Source organism: Eretmochelys imbricata, chromosome 13 (genome assembly GCF_965152235.1).
Source record: "Eretmochelys imbricata isolate rEreImb1 chromosome 13, rEreImb1.hap1, whole genome shotgun sequence".
NCBI classification, from domain to species: domain Eukaryota; kingdom Metazoa; phylum Chordata; order Testudines; family Cheloniidae; genus Eretmochelys; species Eretmochelys imbricata.
In genome coordinates this window covers 8617591-8633617 of record NC_135584.1, presented here as the reverse complement: position 1 = coordinate 8633617, position 16027 = coordinate 8617591, and the positions used below count along the sequence as shown (strand labels likewise).

The window sequence follows — 16027 nt, the reverse complement described above, 5'->3', positions numbered from 1 at the left end:
AACCTCCATTCCTCAGACCCTTCATGACAGGAGTCACAGAGGGATGTTGCGAACCCTAGCAGGCAGGGTATGTGATCTGCAAGTACGCCCCCATGCCTGGTAATGACACACCCCTACGACACACCCCTTCTGTCTGCACAAATACAGAAGCCAGAGAAATCTTGAGCTGTGTGTGGGGTTGCTGTTGGCTAGAAGACAGGAATATGATAATACTGCTGTTGCCAATTTTTCCATGTTTGGTCCTTTGGCTGTATGTAAATTTGTCAAGAATGATCCCTTAAATAGAACATGCAGCTATATGGATGAATTAATACTAACTTTGTGTGGAAAATATTTAATGAATGTTTCACATTTCCTGATAAAGTAAATTTAAAAACACAGGCACAATCATGCAAGCACTTACTATCAGTACTTACAACCATGCACATCTTTATGATTGACTTTAATGGGACTAATCACAGTAGTATAGACTATGCCTGATAAGTAAGGTGCAGATCCTCAAAGGTATTTAGGTGCCTAACTTCCATTAATTTCAATGGCAGTTAGGTGACTAAATACTTTGAGGATCTCGGTCTAAGTTGTTTGCTGGATCAGGCCCTAATTTTGTAAATATTGCTTTCTTTACTCTTTTATCTCGCCATTTTTTCATTTGTAGAAAGTTCACCACAAATTATCAAAGAAATAATAAAAAATACTATAGCAGACCTTAAACTCAGTAAGAAATTGGTTTCAGAGAAGCAGCCGTGTTAGTCTGTATTCGCAAGAATAAGAAATTGGTGGAGACCAAAATAATTGTGTCTTTGAAACCATTTTACAATAAGCAAAATGTGAATTTTAGGCAGTGTAGGTTGTATGATGAAATGCTCTCTCTTGCATTTTGCCCAGGAACACTAATTTTTTGGAAACAAGTTAACCACTCTAGAACTTGCTTAAGGCATAGACTAGTCAATTGAAGCTTTTGATCTATTCTACTGCCATGCATCATCTCACTGGTGCATGGTTACTCAAAATTTTTCTCTATCTCAGAACAGAACTACTTTAAAGAGCAAAAACACACTGAGTGATGTAATTCTCATGTGAATGCAGTTTCAATCTAGTCAGTGATGCAGATTTCAAATTGTGCTTCTTCAAGTGCAGTATGCTTCACATGTTAGCTTCTTAATTTGCTGTACTGCAGGGCTGGATAGTCTGAAATTATTTTATGTGAACTTAATCTCTGTAAAAGTATGTTTACTGTCTGACAATGATACGGTTCCACGGATATTTTTTAAAGATATTTTAGAATTAGATGCAGATATTTAGTGGAGAAACTGCCTCTGCCTGGCAACAATCTATCTGGCGTTAAGGACTACAAAGTAAACCCATTGATTCTGTAGTGTTGTATACTTTAGCTAAATCCTCTCAAAATATATATGCCTATAAATGTACTATAAAAATGCACAGCAAATGGCTCAACAAAGATATGGATGAAGCTGTATTATGGCCAAACTTCTCTAAAATCCAGCACATAACTTTTAATTAGAACAGAACCATCTGATGGCTTGTTGCCCATTTAAAACAACTATCATCAGACTTATAACTACTTTACTAGCATGTAAGATTTTTTAACAGCCTCCACAGTGGGGAGCTATAAAGGCTGTATTATTGGCCCTATCAAAGCTTTTTACTCAGGTTCAGAGGTTTGAGATAAAGGAGATGAATTTATTTGATTAAAATGGTTATTAACCCACTCTTTGCTGTGATGATGGGCAGGGCATATGTTTTCAATAAATGGAAAAGGAAAGATCCATATTTCAGAATAGACCCTTTAAAAATTGTACATAACTGGCAGGGGAATTACAGTTTTCCTGATGTTGTTGTAGAAGGATCAATTTGGGAATCATTGTGTGAAATGTGTTCCTGAGGGAGAAATACTTGGAGAAAATACATAGCTCAACTCAGACATATGTTGTAAGACTATTAAAAAAGCATGCATATGAACCAATGGATTTGAGATGCATGGCAAAGGGAGCTCATATAACTCATGGTCCCAATACTAAACAGAGGTTCTCATGGCTGTTCCATAAGTATTGTATCTTGCAGACCTCTTGTGTACAAATAGGTTACTCGTTGTAGCAGAAGTTACTTCACTTGCTGTGCTGCATTGCAGCAAGCCTGCTCCATGGCCTATGGAACATGCAAAGGCGTTTTGGAGATGGGGTGGAATGAGGTGTGAGACCATACAGAGATACTCTGAAAGCTGCCTAGACTTGTACCCTGGCTGATGTGCAGTTTTTTGGGAATCTAGCAGTTATGTCTCCTCTAGACCAGGAGTAGCTGCTCTTAGGTGGTTACTTTTGAAAGGGCTCTGAAGTGAACGTTTTCATGTATGTATGTTTCATATCCCAGATCAAGGGAATTGCATATTCAGATAAAAGGACCTCCCCTCATTTATTAAACTGGGGCCTCCTGAGCTAATTGTGACAGATTGCACAGTTTGCAGCTGCAGGCTATAAGGATCAGATGGGGATCAGTCAGTGGGTCTACTTGGTTTAAAAGCCATGGGGTGCCCCATGGCCCAATTACACAGCCCTTTGTGAAGTATCTATTTGGCGATCCTTTGTGGCTTAAAGAACAGTGAGGCACACGGCAAACACCTTGGGAGTTTTCTGTGCCTGCAGACTTGTTAGCTTGTCCCCATCATCTATGAAACATAGATTTATATGCAAATACCAGGAGGTTGAGGTTTTATAACTGTCATATCTATCAGGTTTCATTTCTTGCATTTTGTAATTGTTACTAAATGCAAGAAAGGAAACTTCCCAAATTCAACAAAAAATGTAAAAATTTAAATATGTTCTTGTGACACTCCTATATAGGATTCTCAGATACGGAGCTGGTGTTTGGCACTAAATACAGTATATGCTGGGAGGGTTCAATGCTCCCTTTACCTGTAGAGTCCTGACTCCTCCCATGGTATCTACATATCCGCCTTTTTCCATATCTTATAGAAGGATCCAGAGTAGCCTCAGGGATTCCTACTGTTCAAGAATCTTTCTGGCAAACTGTAACAATATGTCTTAGTGGGCTCACATGGATGTACAACCTATGTTCTGCTCATCTTTAAGAGATAATGGAAATGCATTCATAAGGCCATGGTCCTGGAATGCAAAAGGGACATGGCATAAAAAGATTAATGTTGCAATTTGTTTATATTCATGTGTGTATTTTTAAATCAAACATCCAACATATTTTATACTGTAAGCTTTTGGGGCAGGGACTGTTTATTATATCTTTGTACAGTACCTAGCACAATAGGGACCTCACCTGTTTGAGCCCTCGTACTTCCACCACAATATTAATGTTAAGTAATAATAATCACTACCTAAAATACAGAAATAGTATTGACATATTTATTCTTTACAGTATTAACTACCAATGAGATATAAGCCTATAGTACAACTTTTGTGAGCTGTAATTTTATGGAAACATGTTTTAAGTAGTATAAGATGTATCATCTTTCATTTCTGATTTTTCCTCCATTTAAAATGAACTCAAATTGTAAAATTTTGTGGGTTGTGTTTAGTGAACCTTTCATAAAAATTGTACTCTGAAACCAGAGTAATGCACTGAGTATTTTAATAAGGAAGTTTTGTATCTTTTTTGGTCATATTTTTCTGTTCTGTTATTTCTGTTCAGGCATAAGATATAATAGTTACAGACTAAGATTAACACAAAATGGACTCCCCCCTCAGGAGTTTATTTTATTGTTAATGTTCAATAAATACATTTGACTTTGGGGAGTAGTTGGAAGTTTTGATTCCATATTAATATTCCTGTTCCAGTCTAGGAACTTCATAAATACCTGGAGGCAACAGACATGCACAAAGAACCATCAAGCTAAGACCGAGTGAAAGCGGAATATCACAGAAGGAAGAAACATATAGCAGAACTTGGTGTGTTTTTAGTCTTATCGCATAGTAACAAGTATTTTGATCATTTTTTTTTTATCCAGATGCTAGATGAAAATCACCACTTAATACAGTGTATTATGGACTATCAGAGCAAAGGCAAAACAGCAGAATGTACTCAGTGAGTATTATTTACTTTGGAATATTTTGGATATTATTCCTGTTCTTACAACAAAGTGCAAGAAGAATACTCTGAATAGTGTTGCACAACTGCCACTGGCAAGAGTACATGGAGTGCTAATTTTCTAAGATTTACCATGTGTCAACAAGTATAAATTATTCTTGGGACACAGTATTTTTTTTCATCTTGGATATTTTGAGCAATGTAGTTGTACAAAATATCAGGAGCAATAATATATCAAAGCAAAGGAAAATTTGTGCAGAAATCAAGACAGTAGTGGTGTTGGTGATAAGAGGTAAAGAAAACCTTCTGAAAATAAGCAAGAAAGTTGAATATTTCATCAGTTTTCAAAGGAAAATTTTAAAACTGACCATAGTTTGTGACTTGCACATCACTGTCCTCAGTGGAAGAGCAACACTGGGAATGAGGAAAGATCATGGCAGTTTTGATTTTTAAAAAACATGAAGAATAATTTGAAATTTATGTCGACCTGATCCTGAATTATTTTGCATGCATAATTCCCACTGAAATCAAGTGTGGATCAACTGCAGGATTAGCCCCATAGGCTATATCTGAAGTAGGAGAAGTGAATTGTGGAAAATTTGGGGTTTTGCCTGGAAAAGACAGTATTTTCTTTTAGGACCCAATCCTGCACTCATGATGCAGGCAAAACTCATAGGATTGGGCTATTATTGAATGATACCACATTTATGCTGTTTTTAAAAACATGCCCAACTAGTGTGTGAGAAGAGTCTTTACCATATGAAAATGAAAGCTAGGATCTGTTTTGCCCTTAAAGGGTATATTCCTCTTATGAGGCATATACAGGTAACTCCCGTTATGCATGTACAGTCAGGGGAGACATAACATAAGAATATCATAAGACTGTAGGTCTGTATATAATTCTGTAAACTCTGACGTTCATAAAGAAAATGATTAGTCTTTAAATATTCTCAACACATCGCTTACAAAAATAATTATAAGGACGTGTGAATTTAGGATTCTGGCATAATAAAGGAGATAAATATCAGAAGGTAGGTAATTATTTTATAGTATGCACAAAGTTGATAATATAGTTTTATCAGAAGGGGATTTAATTTTTAGAGATCAAGCATTTTGGTGATCCATGTCAAAATAAAATGAATAAAGTCTTGTTAGTTTCCATCACTACTTATTGTTCTTAATCATGAAGGCAATGCACTTTTACTGTAAACATGGATTAGATTTCAGTAGGAACAGGCCAAACCTGCCCAATGAGGGGTCAAGTTGAGGGGGGGCAGGCATTGTTATTCTTTCAAAAAGGAAAGTGTGTATACAGAGAGAGAGGCATTTGCCTTGTTATGTGCTAATGATTCAATACTTCATCACAGGAGATCTGAATCCTTTTCTGTAGGGAGATGGGTATTTACTTCCTGCACTGGTATTTACTCACAAAAGATCCTGAACACTAAAAAATAACTCAAAGCCTTAGGAGTTCAGGTACCTTCTCTGCACCATGCTTCTCTCCTCCTTTCCATCACTTTCATTCTTGTCACCATTCTGGATTCATTTTGCTACCTCATTTTCCCCCACCGCCCACCAAAAGAAAAATCATACAGTAAAAGAAGTTACCTTTTGCTTTTTTGGTGCCTCTCCAGCTTCCAGAAGTTTGAATTTCCTCCTGGGTCAGTGGCACAGTTTTTAATGTTTTGTTTCTAGGTTCTCTCCTGCTTCTCATCATGATCTTTTCAAGTTCACTGATGACTGGGAGGAAGCGTGAATGTTTCAGATGGTTTTAGTGGATGGCAGTAAGCATGCGAGTTAAAGCACTCTTGAAAGGGTGTTGTTCTCCTGAGCTTGCGTGCAGGGCAAAAAGGTTTTGTTTTCTGGAGCTCCAGAATTTATACTCTTTAGGACTGTGTTGACATAAAGTGACCAGTTGTTAGAGCAGGGGACAAGAAATCAAGTCTCTAGGCTCAATACCTGTCTCTGCCACTCGTTCAGTGGGTTTTCAAACAAGTACCTATGCAGGGTTGTAGTAGTCATGCTGGTCCCAAGGTATTAGAGAGGCAAGGTGGGCGAGGTAATATATTTTATTGAGACCCCAAAAAAAGCTCTGTGTAAGCTTGAAAGCTTGTCTCTCTCACCATCTTTACTTGCTGAAGTTACCCATTTGTAAAACAGTTGCTGAGTATTTTGAGACTTTCTGAAAAGAGGCAGGACAGAAATGGTCATTATTATTATTAAGATGGGAAGAGAGTGGGCTAATTTACATTTACTGATGATTTATATATAGCACGGAGAAGCCAAGGCTGCAATGAATTCATGAAATGGGATATGTTGGTATTGCTAAGTCTTCCCAAAGTAAGCTCTATTCCTTATCTTTTAGATACCAACAAATCTTGCACAGAAACCTGGTTTACCTGGCAACAATAGCAGACTCTAACCAGAATATGCAGTCCCTGCTTCCTGCAGTAAGTACCAATACTAACATCAAATACAATGTTAACTATACCAAGGAGACAATTATTTGAGTATTGATTGGTGACAAAAAGCTGTTACTAGTTAGCCATTTTTAGTAAACCTTTTTAGGAAAAAAATACTGAAAAAAAAGTTCTGGATTTCAACGGACAGTAATAGAAAAACTGCTCTATGGATGTTTTTATTGATTTTTAAATATTTATCGGGACTTTTTTTTTAATCCTGCCACCTGCAGAGCCAGGTGCCTAAATTATCATGAATCCAACTGTACAGGGTTCAACAGGATCTATTAAAAAATCTCTAAATAACCAAAAATAGCTTTTCTGTATTTTAAAATGTCACTAGTGTATGTGCTAATATCTCAGGACCTTCTTAGGGTTTAACCAAGTGCTGTGTGTGCCACTGGAAACTTCCCTTTCTCATGGTACAAGGCTGCCATTTCTAGTCCTGAAAGGTACCAGTACACTGGTCCTTAAATCTGCCACCAGTTCATGATTAAATATTGTATAATGTTTCTTCATAAACTATCAGCCTGTTTTTTTGGTGATACGCCTACTGTAAAGGTCTGGTCCTGCACCACCGAAGTCCATAGCAACTTTGTCATTGACTTCAGTGACAGAATCATGCAAAATGCCTATGCCAGATTGACAGCTGTGATCTAAAGATATGGGGTTTGTTTCTGCAGTACTCTTGCAGGAAAAACTCCCACTGACTTCAAAGGCATTTTTGCCTGCATAGGAACTGCAGGATTGAGACCGTATTTTCTTAGATTTTGCTGCCAGAAGGGGCCACTGTGATCATGTAGGCCTTCTGCATAACACAGGCCATAGGATTTCCTTGAGTTAATTCCTGTTTGAACTAGAGAACATCTTTTAGAAAAACATCCAATCTTGATTTAAAAATTTCCAATGATGGAAAATCCACCATAACCCTTGGTAAATTGTTCCAGTGGCTAATAAGGAATACTTACGTGAATAAAGGTTTGCAGGATCAGGTCCCAAATCTGTAAGATTAAAATCTGGAAGCACACTTTCAGATGAGTCAGTTTGTATTCATAATAAGGTTAGTTTCAGGGTTATTATTTTTCTAATTAAAACCTAACCAAAAATCTGCTTCCCCTTCTTGTTGTTTGCAGCCACCAACGCAAAACATGAATTTGGGCCCAGGAGGAATGACTCAGAATGCATCCAACCAATCTCTCCATTCACAGAGCAATCTCAGTGATGCAATTGGGACAGGCCTTCCTCCTTCCTCCCTCATGCAGAGTCAGATTAGCAATGGTGAGCTCTGTTCCCCTTTGTGCTGCTTTATGGTTGCCCAGCAACAAAATCATTAATGCAGAATATACTTAGAAGAGGTCTTTTACAGCTCTGTAACTCACCTTTCAGCCACATGGGAATTTCAGGCACATGCTGAAATATTCACAAAATGGCTACAGTTTTATACTGCTGCTTGGATTCTGCAAGTGCTCCAGTCCACTTAATAAATTTATGTAGGGGAAATAAATGTGAAACAAAATATTTTAAAACGTGCAATGAAAATCACCAATAAAAAGATACTTCAAAATTAAATACCATAATAGTTTTACTAATAAACATACATTGAGTTGTATGTTGCAACCTTTTTGCACTCATGCAAGCAGCCCCATAAAGGTCAATGGGATGGATAGGGTGAGCAGGGATTGTTTCCATGAGTAAAAACTGCAAGATTAGGTCCTCAGACTTCAGAATTCTTCTAAGATAAGTACCCTTTCAAAAATAAAATGCAGTTACATTAGTCTTCCTTTTTTTAGAGTAGCCTTTAAAATGTTGTATAGTATAACCAAATAGCTTACATAGAACTTTTAATGGAAAACTGTAAACTTAAAAAACACACTTCTGTATGAATTTTTTATACCTGTGTTGTTGCAAGAGCACCATAAATGAATGTAACTGAAAGAAAAGAGATTTTTTTTTCTATTTTTTTTTCTATATTTGACATTTGATGTATGGTCAGTTTCACTATTCCACTTCATAATCATTTAGTCAGTTTTCTCCCTTTGCCTTGGTCTTTCACAAAGTATTGGAGAGGAAAAACAAGTTTTTAAACATAGGAAAACGTGATTGTTCCACAAAGATTGGCCCAAGGACTATGGGGCAGATGTATGTCATGAAACTACTTAGCTATTTCTTTGTTCAAATTATTAGTGTCTCTGTCAATTAATGGATGAGTCCTACTTAGAATAGTTTTGCATTTTAAAGAATTGGATCTTTAAAGTTTATTCTGGGCATTCCTATTGCAGTGTTCTTCCTGCCTGGTACTCAGTAACAACAGAAATCAGTCAGCAAGGATTGTTCTGTGCACTGAGAAGCTACATCAGAGGTTGGCAACCTTTGACTGGCAGCAGGCTGAGCTGTGCTGGCTGCCGGGACCCCGGCTGGCAGGGGCTGGTGGACAGAACCCCAACTCAGCCCGCTGCCAGTCTGGGGTTCCGTCTGTCACCCGGGTTGCCAGTCTGGGGTCCCGGCCGCCAGCCCTGCTCATCCTGCTGCCGGCCTAGATGGACGGAACTCCGGGCTGGCAGCAGGCTGAGCAGGACCGGTGAACTGGAACCCCAGACCAGCAGTGCAGACGGCAGATGGAACCCCGGGCCAGCAGCGGGCTGTGTGGGGCTGGCAGACGGGACCCCGGCTGGCAGGGGCCAGCAGACGGAACCCCAGACTGGCAGCAGGCTGAGTGGCTCAGCGCACTGCTGGTCTGGGGTTCCATCTGCCACCGGTGCTACTGGTCTGGGGTCCTGGCCACCAGCCCCACTCATCCCACTGCCAGCCTGGATGGATGGAATCCCAGGCTGAGCGGGGCTGGCAGACGGAACCCCAGACTGACAGCACGGGCAGCAGGCGGAACCCCTGGCTGGCAGTGGGCTGAGCGGGGCCAGCGGCCGGGACCCTGCCTGTGAGCAGCCTGGATGGATGGAATCCTGGGCCTGCAGCGGGCTGAGTGGGGCCAGCAGCCAGGACCCCAGACCAGCAGCGCGGGCAGCAGACAGAACCCCAGACTGGCAGCACGCTGAGCCGCTCAGCCCGCTGCCGGTCTGGGCTTCTGTCTACCAGCCCCTGCCAGGTGGGGTCCTGGCCACCGGCCCTTTCAGCCCACTGCCGGCCCAGGGTTCCATCCATCCAGGCCGGCAGCGGGCTGAGCGGGGCGAGCGACCAGGACTCCACCTGGCAGCAGAGTGCCACACGTGCCGCAGGTTGCCGACCCCTGAGCTACATTTTCATTATTGTTGTTGTTTTTTTCCTTACATTTGTGTGTGTGTGACAGCCCTGGAGACTGAAGTCCTCTATTTATCCACAGAACAGGTAACAGCAAAGGCAGCAGCAGTGTAAGTTTACCCTGTGTTGCCCCACCAAAGGGCGTCAACCCTGACCTAAGGGGACTCACTTCAGGGGGTGAGAAGGTAGTTTAGTCTCAATGCCCAGTCAATCCTTGGTTTCTGCTGAGAATGTCAGCAAAGCAGCTAATTAATGACAGTTGATATTGTGATGAGAACACCAGTCCACTGAGAACTAGGCTAAGACTGACACATTAATTTCACACAGGCCACTGAACAACCATTGGATGATAGTAACTTTTGCAAACTGGTACACAAATGTACATGCAATTCTGAAAATGAAGCTCTAGTACTTGTGAAAATGTTTGAGTGGCAGCTGGACGGAACTGAAGTTCTCTGTTTACTTAGCATCACAGGTACAGCACAGGGGGCAGCTATATAAGCTTCTGCACACTGACCCTCCATTATCCTCAGTCAGGTCTTAGAAGGATCCCTTCTAGAAGTGAGAAGGTAGTTCAGTTCCCAACATCTATTCAATCCTTAACACCTCTCATAAGACAGCTAGCAAGTGCCAAGTATGATGGTGATTTTGGTGATGGGACAACCGTCTACCAGGAAGTGGACAGAAACTACCTCTAGCATTTCTGATAGGCCACCTGGTACACCAATTGGAAGTCAGTTATTTCTCAGGCTTTGAATGTACAGCGAAAACCACCAAACTTAAACAGCCAGTCTACAAGTTCCACTGGTGCAGTTTGTAAAGTCTGTCAGCCGTACCACTCGTGGTCAATCACAGTATTGCTAATCCCATTCCTTAAAAAATCCTGACTCAGACCCCAGAAATCACACGGTTGGTTTATAAAAATCGCAAGATTTAAAAAAAAAAAAGTTAGGTGCTTTTTTTTTTTTGTTGCCTTCAGTTTTTCAAGCTTCAAGTACATTTGGGTCATGTTTTCAAGTTTTTATCTGCAACAATGAGTGCCAGAAACATACTGTTTTTTAAATGAAAGCTGAGATTCTCATGTAATAACATAAATCTGGGATCTTGGGCTTTAAGAAAACCAACAAATATTGCAAGAGTTATCAACACTGTAGTTAATTGAGCCTGCAGTATTTGTAAGATCCATCAGCAGAAGGACTCTCACTCAGAGAGATTACAAACTCCATTCTTCATTCAAATTCCATGTTGTCTTCTGTTTCACTGAAGAACAAGTGTCAGCTTTATAAGACATACATAATTGTAGGGTCAGACTTCAGCAGCCATAAATTGCTGGAGCCATAAAGCTCCACTTACTTAAACAGAACTATACCTGTTTACTCTTGCTGAGAATCTAGCCCATAGTCTCTCTATAAGGGGGGAAATAAAACAATCTACAGCAAGTTTTGTCATTTCAATATTTGTAAATAATTTAAGAATACCTACAGAAAACTGGTATTCAAAAAACTTTAAGATGCTGTTCAGGCTGTAAATAAAATTAATATCAATTAAAGCAAAATAACACTAAAACATTTTCTTATTTGGAGATTCTGCATGTGTCTCCATCTAAATGGTCTTGCAACAATATGAAACAGTGCACAGTAAATATGACTAAGTTTGCAAAAAGTTGCTAAAATAATTTAGAACAATACTGCATATGAAAGAAGAACCTGGTCTTGCATAATTGAAGTTATTTATCCAATAACAGTAAGAACTAAGATAATTAAACATATGATAAGTTAAGTAGGACAGTGCTTACAGCCCCCGGGTACAACCAAAGCATATTGATAGCTATTCTTATTGACTGTTGGCTTTTATTAGTACCACAGATAATTGACCACAACTTACAGCTATGTGTATGAAAAAACAAGGTCAGCTTTATCAACTGAGTGACCCTGAGCAAGAGTGAGGCTCCATGCTGCTGAAGAGTTGAATGAAGTTATGAGTTTCTTTCCTGTATCATGCAACTGCAAAGGAAAACTGGGAGTTTCTACCCCCTCACCATCATGAGAGGAGATCAGGAATTCGTAAATTGCCAAGTCAGGAAAGAACTGTGGGATCATCCCCCAAAAGTGTGGGTGCCAGGAAATCACTTTGTGTTGTTTATGCTTAAGAACAGGCTTGGTAATACAGAGCTCTATATTTTTGGTTGTTCACTGAAGAAAACTTGCATTTAGTATATGGGTTGGCTCAGAGGCCCCTACAAAACCTTGTTGTCCTTATTTAGGGCCCAGTCCAAAACCCACTGAAGTCAGTCGGAGTCTCTGTGTTGACTTCAGTGAGCTTTGGATTGGGCTTTTACAGACCTCTATAAAAGCAAAATCAGCCAAACAAGCACATACAGTGTCCCAGTCACAGTTAGCAAGATACTGTTAGTATGAATCCCAGAGGTTGAACTCCTAGCACAGGGATCAAGTCAGCAAATGAATTGGGAAGGGAAGGATAATGGTCACGGTAGTAGGGGTTAGCATGGTGTTTTGGAGAATTTTCCCTCTGAAACTATTAGGTATCTTCAATCAAGCTCAGGGAAGACAGAAGGAAGAGGATGTGATAGCTGCAGAGGCAGTACAGAGGCAGGACGAGTGCCCTCATCCCCCTCTTTCCTTTCTACTCTAATTAGGTTTGGTGGGGGTCCCTTTCTCCTTATATAGCGGGCTTACTGAGGGACCTCTTCCTCCATTTCCTCTCTTCCCCTCCCCTTTATGGGGCCTTGTGATACCTCACCATCCTCTCTCCCACTGCCCATCTGGTGTCAGGGTCCCTGGGTACGTTCTTCTATCTTTTTAAATCCTAGCAGAGGAGAAAGTCTGTTGGTACTGCTGCTGGGCACAGAGCAGTTGTGTTTGATGCAACAGCAGCATAGAGGAGCTGTCAGTCTCTGTTGGGTTCTCCCAACAACACCCGTTACAAGAGAGGGGTAGCTGATAACCCTCAGGGGAAGCAGGGGTTGAACCTAGTCAGGGAACACCTGAGCTACTGAAGCGCTCGGATACTCCCAGAGTTCTTGATTCAGTTTATAGGCTGAAGCTGCAGCTGGCATTTGCCAACCATGTTATTAGATTTGCCTCTGTCTTAGGAAAAGCTGTCTTAGGAAAAGCTAGTTGGAGAGCCTTCGCTTCTGAAATTTGTTCCTGCTTGCAGTTCAGCAAAGCCAAGTTTGGTAGTCTTTAGGGACAAGGTTCAGTCTAGCTTTATAACAGACAGTAGGTGGTACGTTTGGCTGTTTGTAACTCACAGGGGTTTTAATGATGGGGATTGGGGGAGCGGTATTATTTTTTTATTTTATGGCCCTTGGTATATAAAATATTTTATATTTTTATTTTATTTTTTTTACCCCTTTCTAGGTACCATAACAAGAATCCAGGTAAGACACTAAATTTTTTTATACTTGGTGCAGGTTGTCAATAACAGCATCACTCTTCTTGTTGTGATCTATTAGGTCCTAATCACGTGTCTATGCAGCAGTCAGGCCAGAATACGATGCCCACAACTTCTCTGAGTATGACTGTGAGCAGCCATGGAACTGGGCCTGGTTATAGCCATACAGTGCCTGCATCTCAGAACGTGCCAATGCAAGGCCAGGGGTCAATAGGCAATTATGTCTCTCGAACAAATATCAGCATGCAGTCTAACCCAGGTAAGGTTCCCTTCCCTTTCCTTTCGGGCTTGAAAGGACTTTTCAGTGGCCTCAAAGATGCACAACATGTGAAAATGTGCTGTACATACTCTCTGTAACCCTGTTCCTGCACGGGAGAAAAAGATGCAAAAGAGGTGGTTTTAAACTACCTTTGTGTTCAGTATTTTCTGGACTCAGAATAAGTCAGAATAGCCTCAGCATCACTCTGACTTCCATTCTGTTTCTCATGGCCCACAGCGTGTGGGGGAAGGAGTGAATATCCAGAGTGCAGCAGCACTCTGGTCATACTCTGACAGCCCCAACACATATCCCCAATATGTTCTGAGCTGTGAGAGGGGCTGTCATAGAATAGTTATGCCAGCTAAAGAAGCTGTCCATGCTGGTGATATTCCTCAGAGGATATTTCCACTCCCTTTACAGGCCTTTCACATTGCTGGAGTGGCACAGAGGGGCCAGAGGGCAATGGAGAATCTGTCCCTGTCTCTTAAAAATGTTCACCACTGGGTAATGAATAGCATAACAGATATTAAAAAAATTCTTTCAAGGAAGTAATGTGAAATTCAGAAAAAAAAAAAATACCGTAACTTCAATTTACTTAAATTCTATAGTCATCAGGCCTATAAATAAGGTAGAAGAGGAAAGAGGAAGTTAGTTAAAAAAAATGGAGCTGAAGATAAGGGTGCAGGTGAAGAAGAACAAATATTTCAGTTTCCTCATACAGGGCCCTTTTCTGTAATCATGTTGCAGAAATGATTTCTGTTATTTATTGAGACCAGATGTATTTTAAAATATCTGACAGAAAAATAATGGTATGAATTGATTACGTTATCAGCATATGGGTTCAGATTAGAATGTAGAAAAGTTAAATATGCACACTGGAAAAAAGTAAACAATTTCTGTCTTTTTTTTCCTGTCCCCCTTGTGGAGGATTCACTGAATGATGATCTGAATGCAACTTGAAAAGACTAAATTGGCTGACAATTTTAGTTGTTTTCAAAAAAGCGTAGGAAAAGAATTGTGATATCTCTTTAGAAAACAATTGTATCTATGTTCTTTGTAGTCTCCATGATGCACCAGCAAGCGGCAACATCCCACTACAACTCGGCACAAGGAGGGAGCCAGCATTACCAAGGACAGTCCTCCATTGCCATGATGAGTCAGAGCAATCAAGGCAACAGCATGATGGGTCAGCGACCCATGGGCCCTTACAGACCTTCTCAGCAAGGTAAAGTGCACTATTCAGTTCCAGAAAGGTCGCTATCCCACCATTCCTGCTGTCACAGACAAATATACCACAGAAGCCATAATGATCTGGGAATGAGCGACTCCAGTGAAAGTTGATAAGACAGGAAATGCCAAACAGGGTGAAAGGTGCAGGTAGAATGTCAATAAGGTTTTGCTCTAGTTTTATTTTCATAGATTTCCATTTCTAAAGTTCAGAAATGACTGAGCCTACAGGGCATCATCTGTCTGTATAAAGAAAAAGACGAAGAGTCTGATCCAAAATCCATTAAAGTTAATGAAATTCTTTCAGTTTACTGCAGTGGGCTTTGGATCAGGCCATTAGTCCCAATGTGATACTGTTCTTAATAAGGAAGAGGTCTCTGCAAATGAGATTTCGGTTATAAATATAGATTTATATAATATAAAAGTGATGGAAGGAACTGTAGGAATATGGGCCTACATTGGACTTAAGTAAATTATGATTTTGAGTTTGAATGTTAGCATGAACAAAAAGCTCAAAGAATAAAAACATGAGAAAGAATTGTTTGGGTTAAATTTGTAGTGACCCTAGAAATACCAGCATTATTTTATGTAACGCTTGGGAAATAGGGAAAGCATGGTTAATTGGAAACCGCGTGCAAGGTGTAGTCCTGTGACTCCCTCTTCTGTCTTTGTGTAAGGTCCGATAACCAGCAATGACATCACTTGTTTGTTATAGTGTATAAAAAGCAAGGTTCTTTAGTAGTTTCTTTGTCAGAGCTTTCCTTAACTCCAGGTGTCACGCCAGGATAGGAAAGTACCTCCTGGGTCTGCACCTGTTGTAAGTATTTTGGCCAATGCTTATAACTGTAGTGTTGCTAGGGTATAGAATATTAGGGAGTGTATGTTTATATTGATATTTTGGATGTAACCAATACCAAGTGGCCTTTAGATTAATGTTTGTGTGGAAACTGAGCCGTGATAAGCCTTAATAAAATTATTAGGAAAATTATTTCCAATAGGCATCAAAGGGTAATTGTACCACTGTCAATCTTGACTGAAAACATCTTGGAAAACCATTATATAAAGTGAAGAAACTGCTAGGCCAATTCTGACGTAAAGTGAATTTAAATTATGAAGTTTTGGTTTATTTTCTAATTGGATACTCATAGACATTTAATGCTAACTATATTATTAAGCACAGGATTCCTTTGGGTTTTATGCTATTGGGCAACTCAGGCGAGTAGATTAATTGTGTAGGGTTTTTCATGCCCTATTATGGCAGCTATGCAATTCTAATATTAAACTATACTTTCATTCTCAGATTTAGCAAAAACAGTTTTCCTTTCCAATGAGAAAAAACATC

The 16027-nt window shown here is 40.0% G+C and overlaps 1 protein-coding gene and 1 long non-coding RNA gene across 5 annotated transcripts in view; one reads left to right on the top strand and one right to left on the bottom strand.

Moving 5' to 3' along the window:
• Window positions 1–16027, top strand: part of SS18L1 (SS18L1 subunit of BAF chromatin remodeling complex) — a 32044-nt gene that overhangs the window by 2869 nt on the left and 13148 nt on the right. The window contains exons 2-7 of one of the 2 annotated variants that reach the window (XM_077831915.1): window positions 3995–4071; window positions 6440–6524; window positions 7667–7811; window positions 11486–11494; window positions 13261–13458; window positions 14519–14683. In XM_077831915.1, coding sequence (XP_077688041.1) covers window positions 3995–4071; window positions 6440–6524; window positions 7667–7811; window positions 11486–11494; window positions 13261–13458; window positions 14519–14683 — 679 coding nt within the window. The remainder of the gene's footprint in view (window positions 1–3994; window positions 4072–6439; window positions 6525–7666; window positions 7812–11485; window positions 11495–13260; window positions 13459–14518; window positions 14684–16027) is intronic. The other variant, XM_077831914.1, reaches the window with a different exon arrangement.
• LOC144273385 (uncharacterized) overlaps window positions 3068–16027 on the bottom strand; it is a 29987-nt gene continuing 17027 nt past the window's right edge. For 2 of the 3 annotated variants that reach the window (XR_013347750.1, XR_013347748.1), the window contains 2 exons: window positions 7913–8279; window positions 3645–6256 (listed from right to left, as the gene is read on the bottom strand). This is a non-coding gene — a long non-coding RNA (uncharacterized LOC144273385). Of the gene's footprint in view, window positions 3141–3644; window positions 6257–7912; window positions 8280–16027 lie in introns of those variants that run through there. The other variant, XR_013347749.1, reaches the window with a different exon arrangement.